General features: G+C 45.0%; 1 protein-coding gene across 1 annotated transcript in view; it reads left to right on the forward strand.

The window, feature by feature from the left end:
- The first annotated feature begins 540 nt into the window (after positions 1–540).
- Positions 541–24,472, forward strand: part of MAMLD1 (mastermind like domain containing 1) — an 82,355-nt gene continuing 58,423 nt past the window's right edge. Inside the window, exon 1 of the mRNA XM_086470354.1 lies at positions 541–594. Within this exon, the coding sequence (XP_086326480.1) occupies positions 541–594 (54 nt within the window). The remainder of the gene's footprint in view (positions 595–24,472) is intronic.

Below are 24,472 nucleotides of genomic sequence, written 5' to 3' on the forward strand. Positions count from 1 at the left end.
TTCTGAGCTACCTACTTTTGTACTAAATGAACTTGCAGCTCTCCAACGAAGGCGCTAAACACCCTCAGCAGCTTTTTGCGTGTTAAAATTCTGTCCCTAGGCTGCACGATTTTCGCCTTCATTCACAGAAGAAAAAAAATAAAATCCTTGGATCTGTGAGGTTTCGTTTCTGAAGAGAAGAAAGTGTTACTTCCCCTTTAAGCCTGGAGCCGTTCGTGTGTGTGTGTGTGAGCGTGTGTGTGTGTGTATGTGTGTGTGAGTGTGTGTGTGTGTCTCCTCCTCTTTGAGTGACACAGCACTTAGATATGCCTATCAGTAACTTAAACCCCACAAACTCCACCTTCTAAGTGAGGAAGCTGTGGGTTGATGGAAATGTAGTGAGCAGATTGAGACAGACAGTGAATCATTAGCAAACTGCAACGCCAGGATGAACTTGTCTGGAACCTAAAAGGAGAAAACAGTCTGAGAGTCCTTTGCGGTGCTGGGTTTTGCTAAATACAGCCAAAGTGGATCTAAAAGCCGGTTGATCCCCAGTCCAAGATGCTGCTGGTTTCCCAGCGGGTAGAAGCACCACGCATGGAGCCACATATTCCAGTAAGTAGCATTTGAAATCGATACGGACTGGAAAAGTAGGAGTTGCTTTAAAAGGACTTAAACACCCTCGGAATAGTTGCTGGTCCAGACTCGGCGCGGCTGCAGCCGGAGCCGCGCTCCGCCGGGGCCGTAAAGTTTGCAGACGCGGTTCAAGAAAAGTGCCCACCTTGAGCTGGCTTCGCCCGGCTGGTTGGTGTCGGGGGGGGCTGCGCCGGGGATTTGGAAGCGAAGAAACTTGGGGTAAAATTTTCGCCCTCCTTTCTGGTGAGAGCTGGTGTCAGTCCGCGGAGAGGAGGGAGGCTACGGCTTGCGGCGGGAGGGAGGGAGGGAGGGGGTCCGCGGGCTTTAAAATGGTGGTGGACGAGGGGATCTGCGGGGCCGTGCGGTCTCGGCGGGGCAGCCGGTGCGTGGCGGCGGCGGGGCGGGCAGCGCCCGGGGCGGCGGGGAGGGGGCAGCCGCGCCGGCGGCCCGGCAACGCTCCGCGGGCTTCGGTGTCACCGCTCGTGTGGCGATGAGGTGCGGGGAAGAGGCGCTGAGGGGTTGGATGGGTGCTGCCGGTCTCGGCCGGGGTGAAACGCCGGGGGCGAGCGGGAGGGGGGCGAGCGGGATGGGGGGGGGGGGGGGGGAGCTGCCGGTGCGGCCGGCGCCGCCAGCCCGGCGTGTCCCCGTGTAAACACCGCGGGCTGGCTCAGCCCAGCGCCGGGGGATTGGCGCTTGGACTGGGATCAAAGGGGCAGGGAGGGATAAACCCGGCTTCGCGAGGGGACTCCTCTGGGAAGGTGTCACACGTAGGGGGGCGAGCGCTGGTCTGTACGATTGTTCTTTTTGTCGTAACTCCCGGTGTTCGTGTCGGCAGCCGCCTGCCTGGTGATTTTGGGAGTCTGAAGCGCACGCTGTGTAGGCAGGATTTTGAACAAAAGGCTCCGCCGAGCCCAGGAGCCCTCGGTTATTCCTGAAAAGAGTGCGGAGCCCAACATTCAGCCGCCTCTTTGGCGAGGTGGCGTCTGTGTGTGCGTGTGCGCGTTGCTCGGAACGGGAATAGCCCAAAAGTGAGGGAGATGGCGCAAACGCGGCGTGTTCGCCACTCTCTCCGAGACTATGCATGTATTTGAAATAAAATGCATGCTGACTCACGATTTAAACTGTTTTGGTTTCTCATCCTGTGATTAAGATCGGGGTTTAGAGCAATTGCAGGGTAAACAAGGCGCTCGCTGACTCGGTCCCACGTCTCCTCCTAAGGCAGGGGTTGCCCCTCTCCCCCCGTCAATAGCCGAGCCCTCCTCCCGGTCCCTCCTCCGCCGCCTTCCCCGGCCTGTTGCTCGGCCCAGGGGAGCGTCGTGGCCGAGGGCACCGCGGCTTTTGTTCGGGTTTGGCTGGCGGGGGCTTGTCACCAGGGTGACTCGGAGGGATCCCGGGGAGAACGGCCGTTTCTTGGAAGAAAACGGGCTTTGGTTTCCTTTCACACCGCCCCCCCCCCCCCCCCCCCCCCCCCCCGGAACAATAAATTTAAAGGCCGCTTTTGTTTTCCACGGTGCTCCCGGCAGGGCGGCGGGGGGAGGCGGCGGAGCCCGGGGCTGGGGAGCGGGGGCCGGGAGGCGCCGCGGAGCCGCGGCCGCTGCCCGACGCGATCGCCCGGGCAGCCTCCCCGGTGCGGCGTGCGGACGCGCGGCCGCCTCGCCTCTTCCCGTCGGAAGGGGATGAAGGAGATGAGCCGGTGGGGCACCGGCCGCTTGCGGGGAGCCTCCTGGCACGGGCGCTGCGCGAAGAGCCTGCCTCCTCCTCCGGCACCGGAGGGGGGGGACACGACACCCCGCAGTCCCTCCCCCGACCCGCCAGCGGGGAGATTAACTGCGTCTGGCCCCTTCCCCGAGCCGGGGGCGGAGGCACCGGGCTCCCCCCCCGCCGCCGCTCCGGCCGCCTCCCGCTCCCGTGCGGCCGCCCCGGCTGGGGAGGGAGGGAGGGGTGTGGGAGCGCCGGGAGGGGCGAAATGCTCCCCCTGTTATATAATGTGAGTGTTTCCCTGCTTAGCCCTGTAATCCCCGGGTAATGCCTAATGCCGGTGCCTCGGGGGGCGGGGGGGGAGGGTGGGCTGCCCCTGCCGGAGCTCCCCCTCTGGGCCGGGGCTGATGGGGCAATAAAGCTGCTGATGTGCGAGATGGACCAGGCGGTGCTTCCAGGAGCGAGGGAGATGGCACGGCCTTGAACCTGCCGGCCCCGGCAGCTGGTTGCGGCCCCCGCCCCGGGCAGCTGCTCGGCTCCCCCCGCCCCGGCTCGGCGGCAGGCGCACGGGCATCCCCCGGTTCAGCGGGGGCCTTGCGCCCCCCTCTGCGCCGGGAGCGGCTTTTCCCCGCCACCCCCAAACCGGGCTACCCGCCGGGACATATTTTTGGGTATTACCGTGTGAGAAGCTGACTGGAAGTCGAATAACAGCGGGGGTGGGAGGCACTGATAGCGCGGGGCGGGGGGTGCCAGATGCTCGGGAGCCAAACGTGCGCCCCGGTGGGAGAAGCTCCCTCGCCCGGGGGGCGGTTTGCCTGCGGCCGCGCTCCCCCGGTTAAAAGCAGGCGAGAGCAGCTGGAGTTAGACGCTAGCACCTAAAAAAGCAGCGATCTAGTTCTGGCACTGACCATTTTCAGTTCTCTCTCCCTGCCATATGTTTGGAAGGGGAGGGGGGAAAAAAAAAAAAAAGGCAATTTGGGGAAGATGCTCTCAGCTGAAGGGAGGAGGTGGGCTGCGGGAGCGAGTACAAGGAAATTCCATGTTAGGAAAGCATTAGCAAGGGGTGACTTCTAATGTTTTCCTGCCACTGACGTTGACAGTGACACACATGTGTGGGTTGAAACTGGAACGTCACTGAGTTTTTAAACCTAACCAGGAAATAGTCTGTTGCTCAGGGATAAAAAAACAAATAGTATATATTGTACGGCAGGTAACATGCAGTTAACAGCTCCTCTTGTGTGAGTGAAAAGCTGTTTAAAGTTTAGAACTGAGCAGCCCAAATTTAATTTAGCTTTTTATTTTCAGAGGGTTTTTTTTAACTTGAGGTTTTTCATCTCTATTTTTAATCCTTTTAACTAATACTTCAGAATCAGAAAAGCAAATATTGACAGGGCTTCGCTTTTAGTCCCTTGTAACTAAGTAGTTCAAACCTGCAAAGTCTCTTGGATTTTTTTAAAGCTAAGGTAGTTGTTAAAGGGTTTTGGGAGGGGGAATTAGTAATTACAGGAGGCAGTTCTATTTTTAAAATTCTTTTGTATGGCTTCCCCTTACACAGGTAGAAGTGTTTTATAAATACAGTGTGTTTGGGTTTGTTTTTTTACTGACCTTGTTACCAGTGTTACAGTGTGGTAGCATTCAGAGATTTAAAATGGGATTAGGGAGCTATTGTGCTAGATGCTTTCTGAACATACAGGAAGATTTACTGCAGGAGTTCATGATCCAAGGTGTCAGGCTGACACTCTTGCCCTGACTTAAATGGTCGCTAACCTGCCTGGATGCAACTATAGGACAAGGATCGATCTAGGAACTGGCTTCATGAGAGACACAAAAGTTAGGAAGGCAGAAGGTAACACAGTGGCAAGGATAACAGTAAGTAAAATCCTCAAGTCGTCCTGCAGGTTAAGTACAGTGCAACTCATCGGTTCCCAGTCATTTAATCAATAAATGTTCTATGTCACTTGCTACTCTGATGAAAGTTGCCTTAAAATAACTTTTATGAGTACGTAGCCATGGGAAGGTGAAGTAAATCTTGCAGAAGCTGTGACAGATGGATTTATCCAAACTGGGGGATGGAGTAGTAGAAGGTTGTCTGAGCTCCTTAAATGGGGAAAAAGGCAGGATCACCAGATTTTCATTGTTCCCTCACGTTGGCTGTTTCTGAGTGTCAACGTTTTTCAACATTTAGGTGAAGGTGACTATAAGTTACAATTCATTAGTAATTGGTGTGGTCTCCAAATAAAGATAGCCAAATCAGTTTAAATGGTGCTAGTGCCTCTCCAAGGCGCCTCTCGCTTTATATCTGACACATTTGCCACTCACTTCTTTAAGGAACAATTAATATTGTACACTGCTATTTTTTCCTCTATCGGAAGAGCAGTAGTATAACTCATTACGAAGGCTTTCTATCTCATGTTCCAGTTTGACTTGCTATGTTTAAAAAAAATAATAATTTTGAACTGAAGGAAGCAGAAGACACACCAAGGCTTTGCGTTGAACTGTTTTTTATATCAATATTGATTTTTTAAGGGGGTTGGTGTTATAAAGAGGGAGCCTTTATCCCCCTGAGCTCTTTGGCAATTATCTTCCTGCCATAAATGTTGATACGCACATAATGGATGTAACTAAAAAATCTCCTTATCCCAGCAGAAAAGGCTGACTGTTTGTTGGAGCAGAGAGAATGCTGAGAGTGTGAATAGACAAACCCATATGTCGCTGGTGAGAGAGATAAATGATGGACGAACAGGAGTTGGTTACTATGGATCAGCACAATAAACCAATTCCCATCATACACCTCTCTTAATAATATACCAGTTTCAATGCCATTGACGGGTAACCTAGGTAGCACCAGTCAACTGTAAGTTTTTCAACTGTTCTTTTATACGTCTCAAAGAACAGTTGGGACTGTTCTAATTTTTTCAGATGTTGAGTGCTAAAATTATGCAGAACTTCCTTCCTTGCCAGCAATTTTGAAGGGGAACTTCGGAGCATTGCTGTAAAATACACAAATGCTGCTGTGGACTCGTAGTAAGTTTTGTTTCATGCACCCGTAAAAGGGGTGTGCTCGAAAACGCAATTGCTGAACAAATGTGTGAAGAAACTGTTTAGACGTTTAGTACTACCCTCATTAGTGTTGTTTCAGATTGGACTGGATGTTGGAAGATAACTGGAGTATTGTTTTAAGTGAAAACAGCAAAAGAGCAATGCTGTTTTATTTACAACAAAACAACCCTGCAGAGTAGGCAGTGATCAATAACACAGCTCTAACTTTCTGTAACCCATCTCAGGGCTGCCAGCAGCTGAAGGGAAACTTTGCAAAACAGTCTGTGCTTGCATCATGGTCTCCTTCCCGTGTTCTTTATTATTACTGCTAGTGCTTTGCACAGAAAATTGAAGTCTTTGTCAGTTAAAGGGTTCACTTGACGTCCTTGTCTTCTGGTGGATACTTTTCATTGCAGTTGTGATGGCCCGGCCTGTTAGCTCTGTCCAAAATGAAAGTATATCTCAGGGTGACAGTGTAAGCAGGGCTCATGGTTCTTGGGATGCGACTCCCATCGTTTTTGAAGTCACCAGCTGCGCTACCAGAGAGTGATGCAGTCAGAGGGGGATAACTAGCAAATGCAAATGAGCTATGAAGAGTCTTCATGCCTCTTGGAAAGCCTCCTCACTGGTAATAATTTTTGTTTCTTAAATGGAAGAAAATGTATTACTAAGTTGTTACTTTCCTTCAAGAGGAAAATACTTATTCTGTGCAGCCTTTACTTGCAAAGTTGCAGTAGCTGTTTACTTTGGTGTGTGTCTCGGATGAACTGAAAGGTGTTTGTTAGGCCGGGTGGTAGGAGAGTAGCCCAGTCCTTCTCCTGTCAGGGCCCAGCCTGGTGGTCGTTTTTTATTGTATAGTAGGTGAGACTCAGATTTGATCCTAGAATTAAGGGCTCGAGGATCAAGCCCTTGAGTAGGGAAGGGGATTGTCATGTGCCCCCCACCCTGCTCACTCTCGCCTGTTGGAGGAAGTGAAATGGAAACGAAGCAGGGCGAAGGAGGTTGTCTCTGCAGGGGGAATTTTAGCTGGCCCTTTGCTCCTGTGGAGGAACAGTTGTGTAGAGCAGGGGAAAGAGTTGTGGGTTTCCTTCCTCCCCTCCCTGCCACGCAGCCCAGCCAGCTGGACCGGCTGGGGGACGCAGGCCGGGCCCAGGGAGCGCGTGGCCGGTGGCTGTTTCCGTGGGGCCAGGGAGGTGCCAGTGGGGCCCAGGCATGGGAGATGCAGGGGGATGCGGGATTTCGTATGGCCCTTTGCTCTGAGTGCTGTCTCATCCCTACAATGAGCCATTGATAAGCGCTGACCTGATTAAAGGGCTGCTGCTCACGGGAGGCCGGGCTGCGCCCCAGGCTTCGAGCAGGGGCTGCCGGACTGACCAAAATTGCTCTCTGGGTGATGGGTGGCTGAGCTGAGGAGAAGGAAACCAGAATTCATGGCTGTACCCTGTCCAAAGCTTGGCATCGTATTATGACTTGTTGAAATCCGTTTTTCTTTTCCCTGCAAGGGACTTGGCAGTTTTATCGATAAAGAAGTGTTACATAAGTACCCCATCAGGCATGTCCCAATTTGTTAATAATTGATGATCTGGGTAGTACAGAAATACCGGTGGTGTTAATGCACTCCCACACTGATCTGCAATCTCCGCAAGCCCCCTGTTTTGCTTTTACTTTAATTGTAATAAAGGCTTTTTTCCTTTTTTTTTTTTTTTTTTCTTTCCTCTTTCTTTTGAATTTACCTGGTGATCCAACCGCAGGTGCCTGTTGTGTTTCCAGTTCAGGCAGGGACAGCTGGGGGCTCAGCCAGTCGCAGACATGATATAGATTACCTCTGCAGGGGAGGGTGTTAAGTACGTTATTGTTTCACCCCATGTCAGGCAATCCATTGAGCGGCATCAGTGTTAGCCCAGGGGGAAGCCAGTTTTTTGCACCTTCCACCTTTGGAGGTAAAGTGTAAGTTGAGCGGGACAGACGCTGTGGTGCATCTGCGGCTCCTGCGCCAGGATTTGTCCTGTGGGAAAGCCAGGACGCTTCTTGCGCAGCACAGAGCAAGCACCCTTCGGTTTCTCCCCTTCGAGATCCAGGCTGTATTTGCATGGATTTAAAAATGGGCTACTTTTGTCATGCCACAGCTAGAGAGATCAGAAAAAACATTTACTTCTGTTGACGTGCACAAAAAAGGAATACTTACTGGATATCATCAACATGATCTGGCAGCCTCTTTTGTCTTGTGTTGTTTTCCGTTTGCATTTCTGTGGAAATTTCTTTTTCTCTACAATTAAGTACCCCAGAACTCCAAGCAGGTTCAGGAGTTACACCTACCCGAGACATACCTATTTATTGTTTTCAGAATAACACCGCACATTTACTCTGTTGTGGGCAGCAAAATGCATTACCTGCATTAAAATCAGAAGCAGCAAGGTAACTTTCTAGTTATGTTGTGAAATATAATGCCATTGTTCGCTTTTATTAACGTCTCGAGGTTGATTATATGGTGGTTAGAAGCCTGTTCTGCTGTGCAAAAGGCCGTCTTTAATTTCAAGTGGTTGATCCTGATCAGGCAGTTAGAGCGGCTGCAGCAACAATTGCTTGGAGCTCTAAATCACATTTGTCACAAGATCTGCCTGGTAGTGTTGGCTGCTCAAAGACTTACTCCGACTTTTCAGCGTTACCCTTTGGTTGGATCGCAGTGGTGAGGGACTTGCCAATCTTGCCTGTTCTTTGTGCCTAATTCTGAAAGACTGGCAAGCTTTATGCTATGTTTTCTGAAGAGGGCCCAGCTTTACTAAGCTGCCTGTCTGTCAGGGATTAATTTAACCTCTAATTACTACATTTTCTTCACAGTTTGCTGCACATGAGCATGTTATAACAAAAGCACAAAGAAGTATGTCATTTTATTTAGCCACTACTCTGAAATTAATTTAGGGGGTATAGAGTCAGATCTGACACACTTGGTGTTAAAATAATTGTGCTGGCGTTAGAATTAGAGTACATAATCTTGTTGTTTCTAATGATACAACAGTACTAGTGTAAATAGAGTTGTTACCTCGTTAGTCATAGCCACAGTAATAGAAGTGATATCTAGTTACAGAGAAATACTCAAATACACATGGCAGCAAAAGTTTCCCCCAAATAATTCATGGTTTCCCCAAAATAATGCATGGTTTCTGGTTGATTCCCATTCACTGTTTGAGTGTAGGATTGAATGTCTAAGAGTAGTTTGTTGTTTTTTCTAAAAAGGTCTTCCAGATTGCAATAAACAAACATTTACGGTGGCTTGGGTTTCTTCCAGCCTGGATAACGATTTTTGAAAAAAAAAAAAATAGTAAATTTTTTTTAACATGTGGCATCTTGGGAACAGTACAAAAGGCCATATGTCCTCTTCTGCCTGCTCACACTGACAGCCATGCCGCAGTTCACGTTGCATTGAGAGCAGTGTGTTGTCTTGAAGGAAGGGAGTGAGTCTCTTTCGGTTATGAAACAGGATGATTTTCCTTTCCAAGTTCTGTGTTCTGTAATATTTCCAACAAAGGTGGTTTGTTTTTTTGTTTTTTCTTTGGGAAGGTTTGGATTGGGAAATGCAGCCTATTTACAGTTTAGGTAAACGTAGTTAAAGGAACTGTTGTTACATAAGAGATTTGCAGTAGCTGTCTCTTCATTCTGCCCCGCGTCCATCACCTCTGAGCAGGCTTGTTGAAATGACTTTGAAAATGTAATTTCACACATAGGGTTGAATCTGCAAAATCATTGGTTAGGTACTGACGATTTATTTCTGGTGGAAACAGAAGATTGGTTGTATATTTTTGTGTCATGCATTCAAGTTATAAAGCATGGGCCCAACTCAGTAATTCTCCTTCAGTAAAAACTGTAACTGCATTTGATGGGAAGCTTCCCCCAAAGATTCCCCAAGGTCAGACAGGACACAGTTACGAGTCAAACCTTGTAGTCCCTTTCTCAAAAGGAGAATTAATGTGGCATTGTTATCCAGGCTTGTGACAACAGTGACATAGGATTGCCAAAAAGACTAATGGAAGGAGATGGATGATTGATTCTCTTTACAGTAGTAGATCAGGTTATTTCTCTGAATTCTTTCTTCAGTTTTCTCAATTCCCAAACTGTAACCAGTTACTGTAATTATTTACTCTAATTACTTCCAATCTACAAGTAAATTGAACATAAATTAAGATCAACTGATGTAAAGGACAGGATGGTTCAGTGAGCTGACAGTAAGGTATGGAGACGCTTTTGCAGATCGGTAGTTACACAGGATGGCTGTTTGATAGCTGTGTGGAGCGAGTGGTTAAGTCCCTGCTGTAATTTTTGTGGATATGAGTTTTCATGTAACAATTTGGAGATTTCCTATGGTAGAAGCCAAGCCCGCATAATGCCTGCTCTAATTTCAAAACTGTCAAGACTTTTTTTCAAAGGGTCTGAATATCTATAGCCCCACAGGCCTCCAGTGGTGGAGGCAATTTTGGAGTAAATAGTTCCCAGGTTCTTACTTGTCCATTTTAAAATGGGAATAACGATGCTTTACCTTAACCTTCACGCTAAGCATCCTTAACTAGTTAAATGTTTTGTAAATCTTAAGTGCTTGTTACTAGCTGAGGTCTTTAGGGACTTCATACAGTTTGAAATTATATTCAAAATAAAGGCAGGTACATCTTAATCCAAGACCCCCCCCCCTCAGCGTGAATGATAGTTTTATTTCTTTGCTTTGGCTATAATGCCAACACAGGTGGATTTATTTTTTTATTTTGTTTTTCCCCTGACATCACATCATAGTAGTCTTCCTTTTTGCTGAAACTTCAGAGTTTGATATGGAGGGGGAAGAAAATATTTGGAGAAAAAAATGGCATCTACTCTCAGGCATGTATTTTAATGTTTCATTGTCCATCGCAGATCTTCGTAGCTTAAGTTTTGCGCAAAGGTAAACAAATGAATATTTTATGAAGACATTTGTCATGCACAGTTCCACTCACACACAAGAAGCTTTTCACCCCTACATTAGTATGTAAGCATTTTTGTTAGTTTAAGAATAATTATGCAACACTGATTTCATGTGGTTATCAGAGTAGGCACTGAGTATAATTTCATTTTGCTTTAACTAGTTACTTTAAATCTTACTAGAATTTTCACAATTCCACATTTATATATGGAAATAATTTCTGAATTCAGCTGGTATTTCTGTAACCCAGTAGATCATGCTGATGGTCAGGTACTTCACTTTCCTGTTGCTTTAGCTTACTTATTTTCTTAATTAACTGTGTTAGTTTAAATAAAGTCACACAGACTGAAAAAAACCCCAAGTATATACAATCTTGCAGTCAGAAATACAGGCAAAAGGTTTTGATCTCTGACTGCCAAACGGTGACTCATTAAAAAGGAATTTGTGTTCCTCCCTTTTCAAAGGGTTACTCACTACCAGGCAGTAAATATCTAGTTTTGATGCTACTGCATTGAAATGCGTGGCATTGTTGGTGTATTAAATCCAAACTCTGTGAGATTATTTGATCACTGGCTCCATGAAGTTTTGTTTTACTGTTTTCCTTGATTAAAAAAACGTGTTGGGGGATTTTCTTCAAGCTTTACCCTGTCAGTTTGAGTAGAGTCTAAAATGAAATATGTTTGGATTTTAATAACAGAGGACCCTTTCCATACTTTAAGCAGTGGGTCATTCAAATTATTTTTAAACACACGGGACCTTGCAAGCACTAATTTCTTTCTAATTTTGCATTGAGTAACATTAGACAAGGACATTGGAATTTGTCTAAATCAAAAAATTCTCTTTGTCTTCCACATCAAGGGTTGTGTGCTAAGCGTTTTCTAATACTGCATAAAGAAGAAAATAAATTGTACTGAAGAGACACAGTCAAAATCCCACCAAAGGCATGCTCCTTTTCTCAATTTCCATGTTAATCTTGAGTCTCTGAACCAGCTCCTTTTTTATCCCGTTCTTACCTATTCTACACATTTGATGGGTGGGCACAAAGGCATGTTTGAATCCTCCATCTCATCTCCTCTTCATATTTATGGATTGGTTGGTTTGAACTTTACATAATGTTGGAAGGATGTTTTCTTGGTTGCAGCAACACTTGTGTTTGACTTGAAGCAGGAGGAGGGTGTGTGCGGGCTTTTCAGTCTTTATGAGAAGTGAATCTTGGTCCCTGATCCCAGAAGATAGATCAGCCTTAATTTCAAGTGAAAGTCCTGCATTTTCAAATAACTTGCCATGTCAGTTAAAGTTCAGTGTTCTTGAACTCCAGAGATATGGATGAGTCAATTCTAAAGTTTAGGGCAAGTGTGAAGGATGCAAGAGAAAATGTAGATGTTTCTTCTGATGCCACTCTCCCCTCCCCTTCAGGCTCCCACAGTCTGTCAGCTGTAACAGAGTGATTTGATTACTTTGTAGTGTTAAGCTAAAAGAGTAAATCTAAGTGTCTTGGGAACGGGGAACCGATCCAACAATCAAAACCAAACAAGTTAATAAATGTGAAGCATTTCTGCATGATGCTGCTGCAGAAATGCTACTTCCAGAAATGCTTGGGGGCAGCCATGACTATTGGACCAGTCAATTAGTGTAAGTATGTTCCCTGTACACACCACCATTAATTGGATGCTGGGGGGTGCGCTCTGTGTTTGAAGAAGTGTGTGTCTTCTGTTGGTTATAAATTATGAAAATCTTGAGTGTTGCAGTTTATTGCTCACCCCCTTGCTTCGCAGTCACTCTTAACATACCTGGAAAAAGCTTGACTTGGGCAGTCTTAATTGCCTTTTCTTTAAAATCATTCTGGCTCTACACACCATCTACAAATTATTTTTTTCCCCCTGTCCACTCTTTTCTCCCCCTACCCCAGCCCCCCAAAATCTAGCCAGAAATAGAGCATTTAAGTGACTGTCCACAGAGGCAGGTTGAAATCTGGATTATCCACTCAGACTGGTTTCTGATGCCCACGTGCCAGGCTGTGTACAGTCTGGAGTCATTTGTAAAGGACAGTGTGCATAGAAATGTGAACTACAGCAACAATGTCAAGTGCTGTTGTGTAAGAAAACCCCTACTACTTGCCTGCACGGAACTGATTTTGGATGTACTTGCACAGATAAGGGGCGAATTAATTACTGGAAGTCTTATGCCAGCCTGTAGCTTTAATTTTGTCATATCTAAGAATGGCAGTCATGACAAACCAGTGGGTAAATGACCGATTCTGGCTGCCCACAAGTCCCCCCCTTGGAGCATCTATATTGGTAACTACATGTCTGTTTTCAGGATTTAAAATGGTTACCCACTTTGCAGCCTTCAGCTAGTCCAGCAACATCCCTTTGTTGGCATTCACATCTGGAGCAGAAACAGGTACAGGCCTTTGTACAAGGACTGTAGAAAGTGTACCGTTGAGTGCTTTGCCATCTGCTACCTAAAACATAGTGAAGCAAACTGTTAAGCTTCGTGTGGAGCTTAGGGCTTGATTAACTTAAATTACCTGTTGTACATGTTTGCAATGCCGAGGGGATTAGGTGGCATGTATTTTCAAGAAATACGTGTTCATTATTAAGAAAGGTTAAGCAATAACATCCAGTGGTCATTTCCTTTTGGAGCATAGCTCTGTGTCTGTGGCATAATGTGTTTGTTTGTGCGTACTGCTGGATCCTGGTGAGAAGATCTCTGCAGCACTGGCTGGCTCGCCTGCGTGGGCTGGTGCTGCCCAAGCTGCTGATGGAGAGCCAGAGACCTCGGAGCGTAGAGGTGAAGAGGTCCAAAGTACGAGGAGGCAATGGTAGGGGAGAGAGAGCAGGGGTGGGCTGGGACCGAAGGGAGCGCAAAGCCAGGGAGACAGGGAGAGCTGAGGAAGCCGGGCAGGTGTCTGAGGGGAGGATGGAGGCACAGCAGGTTCAGGTCCACCTCAGGAGGGCTGGGATCCCTCATGTGCCTGGTCTGCCAGATCCAGCATCTCCTGTTGCTTCCACTCAAGCAGCAAGTGTTTCCTTTGTGCAAACTCATTCTGTGCTCCTTCAACACTGACTTACAGACAGTGCCTTTCTTTGGTTTTTTAAGTTTGCAACTCTTGGTTTTTTCCTTGTACTCTTCCTTTTATACTTTTGTTGTGATTGCTCTGCTGGAGAAATTGGCCTCTCTTAGCAGCTTTGAAGAGATGCTCCAGGGAGCTAACCCTATGTCGCCTCTTCAGAGGCAGGCAGAGCTGTGGCAGGGAGCAGGCATAGTGCCGGGGCTGCACACCTTTGATTGCCCCGTGATCACGGGCGTGTGTTGGTTTGGTTTATTTTGTTAGAAGGATTTTGCTTTGGGCAAGTGCAGTGCTTGGGTAGCCCAGCTACTGAACAGCTGACTGAAGCACGCAGTTGCTATTCCGTGTGCTGCTGCGGGATGTGCTGGCTGGCTTCGAGCCGGTGCTAACACTGGGACAAAAGTCAAGGTATATCTGCGCTGCTGTCCTTGTGTAAATCCACGGGTTCAGACAGAAAGAGTGAAGACTGCTTTCGCCTGGCTAACCTGCCGGTTATTGCCAGCAGGACTGCTATGGTTGCATGAGCTAGGTTTGAGCTGCAGAAGTTGCTTAAGACATTTAAGTAAATAATCTGGCACTTGACCCACATGGAGCAGCAAAAGTGCCCAGAGCAGCATCACTAGGCTTCCCCGGGCCAGCCTCGCGGGCACGTCTGCGTGAGATCAGCGCGCCTCGCTATGCCCTGGAAGCTGGTTTAGATCAGCTGAACTGCTAATGAACCATCTTCCCAAATTGACAAAAATTTGGGATCTTACAGTGGCCTTGGATTGTGTCAACCTAAGGCCGTAATGTTCTCATTTACAGCCGGCTCTGAAGTATTGTAGCTTCTCCAAAGTAAGGAGACGTAATTCAGTGTTTAGAAAGGCAGATGGGAAAGTAAGAGCTTCTTTGGTTCTTTCTGAGAGCTTTTTCACACGTAGAAAGAATGAGTCACTCGACATTTCATTATTGAATAGGAGCTGATTTACGAGTGTGTATGCTCTAAGATGAATGTCGGTGGATGAACTCCTGTAGTTTCCTCCATGACCACGCTGTAAATGGGCTTCGGCCAGTTTGATGTAATTCATTCTGTGACACTGTGCTGAGTTTTGAAATGGAAGCACCATCCTTCTTATGATCTTCTGAAGTCTAGAAGACCAATTAACATGGGAATTCTTGATTAGGTTTGATTCAGCTCTACTACTCCAGGAAAGCGTAGTTCCTGAGTTGCACAAAGAAAGACTCTTCAAACACGGATCCAAATCAGAGTACTGGAGATCCTGTTGGTAGGTGTGGTGACTGTTATTAGTATTTACTTGATGCCTTTCATCTTCCAAGTACTTTACACAGAACAAGCATTTCATCTTCACAAAATATTTATGAGTTAGGTGAAATAGGTTTCACTGCCTCTGCTTTATTAATAAAGGCAGGGAAACTACAGCAAAGAGATTCAAGTCGTTTGCTCATGGTTACAAAGAAGGCCAGTGCTGAAGTTGTGTAATTTCTGATTTCTGTTTCTGTGTCCAGACCAATGTCTCTTCTTTGTAAGAAGCAGCAGCAGGACAAACTTCAGTAAGAACATCGTAAGAATTTAGTGAGGCAACTTAGCAGATGTTCTGGCTAAGTGGCATTTATGCTGGTGCCCTGCAGAGTGATGCACTGTTCTCCTCCCTTGGCACTGCAGTCTCTCCTCCACCCTTGTGGAGGCATCACTACAGATTGCTGCTTGAGTTGCAAAGCATCTGTGGGCCTTTTCTTAGGCTGATAAAATGGCTCAGTTTAGTCACTGGTCCGGCTCGACCATTGGAGACGTAAGCATGTGTTGAGATTTCTGGAGTAAAAGAGTTTCTGCTGGCATGAGTATGATGAAGTGCATACATTGTTTTATTCAACCGAATGACTTCTCGAGATGCTCCTTTGGAGATGCACTAGAAAGTGCTTAAGTTATATTGTTGAATTTTAAGCTTGCAAAGTTAATTTGGCTTGGATAGGGCTACTCATAGAGCTCGGTTTGAGTATATGCTCAAGTGCATTGCTGAATCGGGGCCCTAGTTAACAGCAGAGGCTGTGTCACGTTGAACTGCAGACTGGCAGAGAAGTTGTTGAGGGCCCAAAGGTAGTTTCTGGTTTAAAGAGCTTCCTATCAAGATGAGTCAGTGGACAAAGCTTAACATCTGAGAAAGTTCTTATCTGAGAAGGCATCTGACCTTTTGAAAGAGAAACCTCCTTTGTAGATGCGTAGAGCTGTGTGCACCCTCTATCAGATTGTACAGCCGGTTGACTAGAATGGAGATCCTCACCTGGGGAGGCCGTGCTGGCCGAGCTGGGAGCCTCCCTCCGTCTGTGCCGGGAAGAGCAATTGTGTTTCAGTTCTTCCAGTCCCACCTTAAGGAAGGAAGAGAAGCTGCCCTTGCCTGAACCTGGAATCTGCTCAGAGAGGCTGGCTGTGGAAGCCACTTCATTTAGTCTAGATTTGCTTATAAATTCAGTCTCCTGTTTCACCTGGAGTTAACGATTTTTATGCTGCAGTGAGGAATCACTTGGTGAGAGAAGGGAGACAGGAGAGCAGAGCAATGCAGCCCTGCTCTCCTTGTAAGGCCATGGTTCAAAATGTTTAATTAGTTGTTTCGAAACGGTGGCTCTTCTCCTTTGAGGAAGGAATGATGTATCAGCAAAAGCTGACCAAATTGATGTAGCAAATCAATTCTATGGTAATCCGTTTATTTAAACTTTGGTACTTAATTTTATAAGCTCTTCTCAAGTGTTCCTGTGCTCCCGTTCATTAGCCAGTATTCTTTTAGGCTGTTGCTTGGACGTTTGTGCTGCAGATAGCAAAATGGCCAGGACATGCCACTCGAAACTGCCTCTAAATGTAATTCAAGCAGGTCTGCAATAATAGTGCTAAAAGAAGAGCTATTTAGTGGCATTATTAATGGGCAAAGAGTTCAGGCAGGATTATGAAAAAGTAAATTTTTATTAAGAGTGGAGGAGCTAGAAGAATGGACTGATTGCCCTGAGTCCTCTGGGCCCTCGAGCAATCAATTTCCCTTTCTAGTATTCAGTTACTTGCTAATTGTATTGATTTTTATCAAATATGTGTACAAATCAATTTTATATTTTAGTGCTGTTAAAAGCTTCCTTCCTTCCTCTCAGGCAGCGCTGCTCTGATCATTCTCATTGTCTTCCTTTGTTTTAATGCTTTTGTCTTAATGCGTATTTTCATTGGGACATGCATGTTTTTCTTCAGGACATTTAACTGGGTAGGGATTTTACCTAGATGCTCCAGGTTGGAGCAAATAGGCGTCACTGGGACAAAACCTCTGTGAACTCAGTGGAACTGTCTGCTTAAGTAAAAATTGGAGGAAAGGGATGTGTTGTGTTGTAAAATGGGTGGGTGCAAGTGACCATATAGTGTGACCCCCTGAAGAGCAGGAAGCACTGCTAGCGCAGGAGGTGAATTGTGTTGCGGAAAGATTGTAACCAGAAACAAAGAAGGGGATAAATGCTGAACATGACGCACTGTTATTGAATAAACATGAAAATGAAGTCGGGGTGACAAATATTAAACTCCTGAAATAACGCGGGCTGTTTTATCAATACAGCCTCCATTGTTTCTGAAAACCGAGTCACTCGGGCACTTCAAGTAAAGTGGCTGCTGGAGACATCTCTAAGCAAAGTGAATATATTGAGCTCTGAACAAAATAAAACAACATTCTCCATTTGTGTTTGTTTATGCCCATGGCGATTTAAATTGTTCCTGTCAAACGTACCTATTTTCCGAGATAGCACACGCTCGCGCTCTCTTGTTAATGTGAGCTGCTCAGTTTGGAGTTGAGGAGAATCTCTCTGGCTATGTGTGTGTAAGCCTGAGAAATTGACTCTCATAATTGAAATGTTTGGGGTATGTACAGCACTGCCAGAGATGGTGGGAGAGACTTTGAACTTTTAATGGTGTGAGCAGTAGTCATAAGAACAAGGCAGGTTAGAGCTCTGCTTTTCCACTTGCCTTTGACATAGTGGTTATGCTGCAGAGTTTATGACACTGTGTTTCCTGCTCTTATTTCCAAGGCACTTAAAAAATAAACTCTTATCCTTTTCTTTGGGAGGGTAGAGTTCCATTAGCAAGTGTCCAGCTATATATACATGTCCAGTAAAAATACACTTTACATTAAATAATCTAATACAGTGGTAGAAACATAAAGCGTTCTGTGTTTTACATTGATCGCTGTGGTCTTTTTGTTTTTGTCCTTCTCCCTGGTTCTGCTGATGTTTCTTCATTACGCAGTGATCCCAGCTGGGAAAGCCAGCAGAAACCACAGGTTTCTCAGCCTCTCTTGTACACCAGTAGCTGCTCCCAAAGGCAGCGGTGCTGTGGTATGAGAAGACATACCCAAGCCCTCCTGCCAGTTCAAATGGCACGTAGGAACCTGGGTGGTGGCACACCGGGAGCTCCCACACAACAGCTTGGTAAGAAGCAGGCATCTTTTGTGCCCTGTAACGTGGTTTTGCTGTGCTCCCGAGCTGCCGTGGCGGCTTTTCTTGCTACAGTGTGCTTGGTATTTTCGGATCCAGTGCAGGCACCGCAACCGTAATCATCGGTATAATGTTTTAGAAGCTGGTTAGGAGAAACCAGTCTTACTCTCCTTTGATGTCTGCATGCAGTGAGATTCCTCACTGCATTCCCAGCTAGAGCGAGGGGGACGTATTCTGCTTGTGTGAATAGCTGCCTGCCCCTGGAAGCTGGCAGGCTTCGTAACCCGAAGGGCACGGGCTCAGTGGGAGGAGAGCCTCTGCTAGTGCTGCCTCTGGCTCGGCATCATCTTGAGCGCATTTTTGTCATTAGGTTTATGCAGCACCTCTTGTACGAGAAATCACAAACTGGATAAGCTGTACGAGGGGTCATTATAACACAGAGAAGATAAATGTACCGGTTCTGCTGGAGGCTGTCCTCAGGCTGTTTGTTATGTGTCTCTAACACTGTCACTACATCACACACTTCCTCGATCTCCGTATTACCCTACAAGCCTGTCTAATGGGATCCTCTGTTGCTGATTCCGGCTTACCCTGACCTACTTCTTTCTTGTGTCCCAGCAAGCTGTCAGGAGCTATCAGAGCACTGGGAGCTGAAATAAACACTCACTGAGGGGAAAAGCAAGGCTGTCTCTAGTGAATTTAATTAGCTTTGTTTAACTGGCTTGTTTGCTTTGTAAATCACATCATTTTTAGTCAAATTTAAGGGATAAAAAAATCTGTAATTAAAATCAAATGATGCACGACCTTATTAAAAGTCAAGGGTTTTAGAAGTTCAGTACAAAAAGTCATTTAGTTTGTAACACATTTGCAGCACTCTGAATATTTGAGGGGGAAGAAGGATGTATTTGAGATGCTTTTTGGTTTTGGGGTCTTTCTTTAGACGGGAGGAAGATTGTTATTGCAACAGTATCTTTACCTTTCCTTGAATTTGAAAACAAAAAAAAATCACTGTTTTTTTTTTTTTTTAATTGAGACTTGAGTCTTTTCATCAATATTGCAAGTTTGCTGGATAAAATTTTTTGATAAAATTTTAGAATCCAAATAAAGATTCTTCCTATTTCTTTCTGTCCTGTGGACTAAGCCTCAGTATATTATCCGTAGTTTGAATCCCTGCTGTTGTGTGAGGCCATGGTTTAAATCATGGCTTCCTTTTGCACTTCTGTTGCATTTTTGAGCATCAGAACAGAAGTCATTGTAATTTTGGCTTTGCCAGACAAATGAAGCACTGACTCGGCAAGTCATCACTGGGTTGCATTTGAAAGTGCTTATGGTGTTTTTATCAGACAGTATGTTATGTCTTTCAGGTGCTTTACTGTATTTCAGTGTGGCACATATTTCTTTTAACAATTGATGTTCTTGCTCTTGTCAGCATAGGGTCTAATCCTCTTGCTGTTGAAAATGATAAAAGCCCTATGAATTCCTAATATGTCTTATCAAAATCTGGCTAAAAATATAAAATGTCTGACCCCAACTTCTGATTCTTCTTCAGCAGAAATATGTTTCTTCCTTGCACCATGCATGCATATTGATAGAGCCTCCTGAGTACATGGCTTACAGAAATATACCTGTCCCTGCGCTGAGCTGCAGCATGAACAGAAAAGGATTAAGGGACCACTGAGAAAGAAATGGGTATAGATGAACTTGCAGTGTGCGAAAAGGTAAAATATGGGATAAAATGACTACCTGAGAGCATGAGAGGAATTCAAAAACTGTTTCACAAAGCTGCAGTACTTCTTCCAGTCCTTTGAAAAGGATGTAGGATTGGCCAACCTGTGGTACTGCAGTGAGAATTACTCATGGTAATAATTTCATTGAGGAGTATAATGAGCAGCCTGATTGCTCAATGGCTTCTGAGGAACTCACTAACTTGCTGATCACTGAGAGACTTCAGAGGAGGAATCAAGAAATGTTCTTTCCTCAGCAGGAGTTTTGGAGGTCCCTTGGCTCCCCTGGAGCATGTAGGGCAGGAAGCTCTTTGCCGTGCCAGGGGTGGAAGTCGTATGGAAGTCTTACCAAAAGAAACAGATTAGGAGACTTCAGTGGTTTGACAAAATTGAATCAAAACATGAATAGCCAGAATGCTGGTGGGGTAAACCAGCACTGAGCTGTTGAAGTCAAGTGAACTACGTTTGCTGAGTTACAGGAGTGGGGAATGAGGCAAGGAAAGCTGAGACATCCCAGCTGAAGAATTTGCATAGATTCAATGACTCCACTGAATGGAGACCAGAAAATTTGAAGTAGTGTAACTTCAGAAACTTTGCTCACACTGTGCTGCTTTACCAGATCCGGTCTCTCCCTCGTGGATTGAGGTCTTAACTATTTTTGGCATCTGTAGCTGAGATGTTTAGAGTGGGAGGAACACAAGTACTTCTCCTGGGTCATCGCTCCAGAGAAAGTAGGTGAGGTGGATATCGTGGAGCTTTTGTCATAGGCATGGGAGCACACATGTTTTATAATCTGATCAAGTGTGAATAGCAAGGAAAATTTTATGGTCTTAATACCCTAGCAGGAAGATGAGTGGCGGAGCAGTGAGATAATGAGGGGGCTAAAGCTAAATGCTTGTTTGGACCCATTAGCTGCTGAGTGCAGCTCGCTGCAGCTGAGAACCGGGTGTGAGGACAAGGAGACTTTGGCACTGTGGGAAAGTGGGAATTTAGTGTGTTTAGCAACAAACATGTGATTAATTGATGCGTGCCTGTCATCTCTGCCATAGCATCCATAGTCCTTCCATTCATCTCCCGGGCCGCGGGGGGAGGGGAGCAGGAGAGCGGCTCCATGCTCGGAGGGCATGTTTGCTCCTGGTGTAAATCAGAGGGCGAGAAAGGGATCTGTCCCGGCGCCTCCCTCTGCGCTTAGAGAAGTGCCTGGCGTGTTTGGGGCACCGCTGTAATCTGAATAATAAACACTTAATTCCGAGCTCCTCATATTTGGCTGAGGTTGTTCTGTTAAATGATGCTTTGCGTAGAGGACACAGAAAGGGGCAAACGCTCAGTAAGACTTGAGTCATTTAACTTAAATCAACCTCCTCCTACCCACTATTGACATATCAAGAGAACCAATGAGGCATGTTTAATTACACATGCACCGAGTTTACAATTAGTGTCTGCAGACAGTGATTTTTTTTTTTCCTTTTTTTTTTTTTTCTTCTGACACAGCAAGGAAATATTTGATCCTGCAAGAGGTCTTGTTAGCTGTAATACGAGCAGGGCTGTGGGGTGGTTTTTTTCCATTTTAAATGTAAGTGGAATGTTTTTATCTTCTAGGTCAAATGATTTAATCTGATGCTCTAATGTTACATGGTTTAGCAATCCTTCTGCTCTCCTTCTGCTTGTAATAAGTGACAAAAGTACAGCTTCTTGCTTGATAAATGGGTTAACAGTATTCACAAGGCAGGTAATAGAAATCCATATTAATAGGTGGAAATTGGCTCTTGATGCCAGGCAGGAGAGTCTAATGAAAGTATTATTGTTTTAGCTTCCAGCTCCTTTGGAAGCTGAAAGCTAAATGCCTGTATTACATTCTTATTACCTATTTATCACACCATATAGCTGAGTGGATGTTTATTAAATTACATTCATGTTTAATGCCGGTTTGTATACTTTTCACCGAACGTGTTCTCAAAGGAAATTTTCTGGAAGTGTTTCAGAAAGGCACAACTATTTTCCCATTCTGTTTTTATAAATTAAAACCATTGTTGCCAACTGTCAATATACAATTGGCTTGGAAATCAAATTGTTTCCTGCTAAGCTGTAAGAACCAGCTAAACCTGCTCTATTTAATTTAGGAAATAAATATTTAAAAATCTGAAAAACACACGGTGTTCTTGGGTAGTGTTGATTCTATTCTAGTCTTTGAAAATACCCAAGTTCCCAAGAGTTGGGCTTACCTAGTTTCAGCTTTAATTTAGCATTAAATTGCTTCATCGGGGATTTTATACGTGACCTTCTGTATGTTTGTGATTCTCTTGAGAATGTTTAAAATAGTACTGAATACCATCAAAGATAAGAAATTATGAGCCTGTTTATTAATATACCTACTTACGGTGCTTCTCCAGTTTTGCATTCTTATTTTCTTCTTAAGCAGCACTTTCTATTCATTCTATCTAGATTAAAAGGAAAAAAAAAAAGAAAAAGAAAAGGAAAAAAAACCCAAACCCAACCCCAAAAACCCAGCACAGCTTAAATACTCTCACATAGCTTTGACCCGGAGAGTGCTGGGATCTCAAGGGCTTACAGCACGTCCTGAGAGGGGAAAAAGAAGTGGAAGGTGGGCTTGCATTTTCTTCCACCTGTACAAGTCACAGTTTGCCCCCCTCATCAGAGCACAGTGACCACAGAGCATGGTGGAGTGATGCGGCTTCGGTCACAGCGTGAGTCAGGTGAGGACCATGGCTGGTGGCCGAGGGCTCCTGGTTGCATCTCTGCCTCGTCCAGCAGAGTCACACACCACTTCCTTTCCTGACCCAGCATCCTGCCTTGACACTGTGTCCTGCACTTACAAACCAGACAAGAGGCTCTTCTGGGAGCTGTGTTTACTGGTCCTGGGCCGCAGACACCCATGGCTGGAGATCTGTGCCAGTTTATTTAAGCAATCCCAAGCAGGAGGTTTGACTCCCATTCTTACACTGAGAAATACCTGTAACACGTAGAAGTGTGAAGTGTGTATTCTTTCACTTCACCAGGTTATTAGCAGATGCCTCAGAAATACCTGGGGCTTGGTGCAGGTGACTCTCTTGTCCTTACAGAGAGCCTCGGCAGCTCTTGCAGGCACCCTGACCATGGATGAGAGGAGCCTGAGTGCCGGTGAAATGCAGGGGCTGCTGCCTATGAAATCCTGCTTGGAGGAGCAGGCTGTAAGATCTGGACTCAAATGAGAAAGACCAAGGGTTTTTTAATCAAAGGCTTTGAGAGCTCTTGGCTGCTTGTAGTTTAAGTTCAGTGGAGTATTGTATTGATCCATCAAAGCAATCTGTTAAATACTGCGATTTCAACAATGCTTACTTGCTTGTATTAAGAATAAATAAATAAATGAGAGCTGCTACATGCACTTCAGCTCTCTGCTGGGCAGACAATAATGCAAACACTCTCACTTCTGTAATGAGCAGGTTGATCACTTGATCACTTTTACTAAAATTTTGCTGCCACTGCCCTTGATAGAGCTAATCTTTGTCATTAGAGGGTCCCCAAATGCACAGTGAACATACTTTCAAGTTAAGGAGACTGAAAAAAAAAATCTGTATAAAACAATGTCATGTTATGCTCCACTTAGTACTGATGTACATTATTCATTTAACAGACCACTTCAAAACACAGCTGTAATCATGCTACCCATTTTTTTTTAAATGGTGGGGAGAGAAAGAATAAATAAATCTGGAGTATGTGGAGCGTATGAGAAAGGAGTATTTCAAACAAATTTTAGCAGGCTTATTGGGTTTTGAAATTCAGCTATCTTTCATCAGCAAATATTATTAACATTTTAAGAGCCATTGCAAATGTTCCTTAGATTTTATATATATAACAATATATACACACTAAGAAAAGTTAACGTGTGTGTGTGTGTGTACAGAGAGAGAGAAACTCCATTGCTGTTAAGCATTTTAGATGTCATGGGAATAAGCTCTTTAAACTGTTATTCTTTCAGTTTTAATAATCTTAAGTTCCTTTTCAGTACTTGCACCTCTGCTTTACCTTTGTGTTCACTCAATTTGATAAAGACTCTATGGACTAATTAGTTTCGTTTCTGCTTATGGCTGGTCTCTAATAGTTTTCAGTCTTTTGGCTTCTCAGATCTTGCTTCAGTATGTTTGCTGTAAGCACTGCAGGGAATGATTGTTCTCTTTTCTGTACCCCAGTAAAACACATTGCGGCACATTACTGGTGCCCCATTTTGTAAAACCTTTAAAATATGGATCTGTTTCTGTCAAAGCCCATACAGTGCTTTCTTAAATCTTGTTGATAGAAACGTTGCATTAGATCCTTTTTAATGTAGTGTAACAGTACAACAGAATTTATAGCATTGGATGTCATCTGAAAGACATCTATAATAATGCTAGTCTTTTCTGACCTGCCTTAATTTCTGTATTTGTGACTGTAATTTTTTTGTTTAAAGAAGTTTGTAATTTTTTTTGTTTAATGAAGTTCCTTAAGATGAGACTTTGCCAATTGCTGTTGGGCAAGTCTTTAATAAATTTTTTTTTTTTTTAAAAAAGTTATTATCTTAATCTCCAACAGTTTGTGCCTATTTGAGTTATGTGAGTTTGGATTCAGTCCTTGGAAGTCAACATTAAGTGCTTAGCATGAGGTAGAGATGTTGTAGATCCTATACGTAACATGAAAGCGGTTCATGGGAGTGCAAACAACAGCAAAACCACTTGCAGGTTTAATATGTTTGGATAGGGAATGCCCAAGAAAATGTATTTCTGAGCCCCGTGCTGTTTGTTAAGTCACACTGATACACAAGCGAGGGCCTGAGGAAAAGTTCAGAAACGGCAGAGCTTGACGGCGCAGAGAGCAAGGGAGAAACTTGTCCATGGAGTGTTTCTGTTGAGATAGTTTGTCGGCTGTTTATTGATTGCGCAGGTCATTGGTGAAAGG

Source organism: Leptosomus discolor, chromosome 9 (genome assembly GCF_034619465.1).
Source record: "Leptosomus discolor isolate bLepDis1 chromosome 9, bLepDis1.hap2, whole genome shotgun sequence".
In the NCBI taxonomy this organism is placed as follows: domain Eukaryota; kingdom Metazoa; phylum Chordata; class Aves; order Leptosomiformes; family Leptosomidae; genus Leptosomus; species Leptosomus discolor.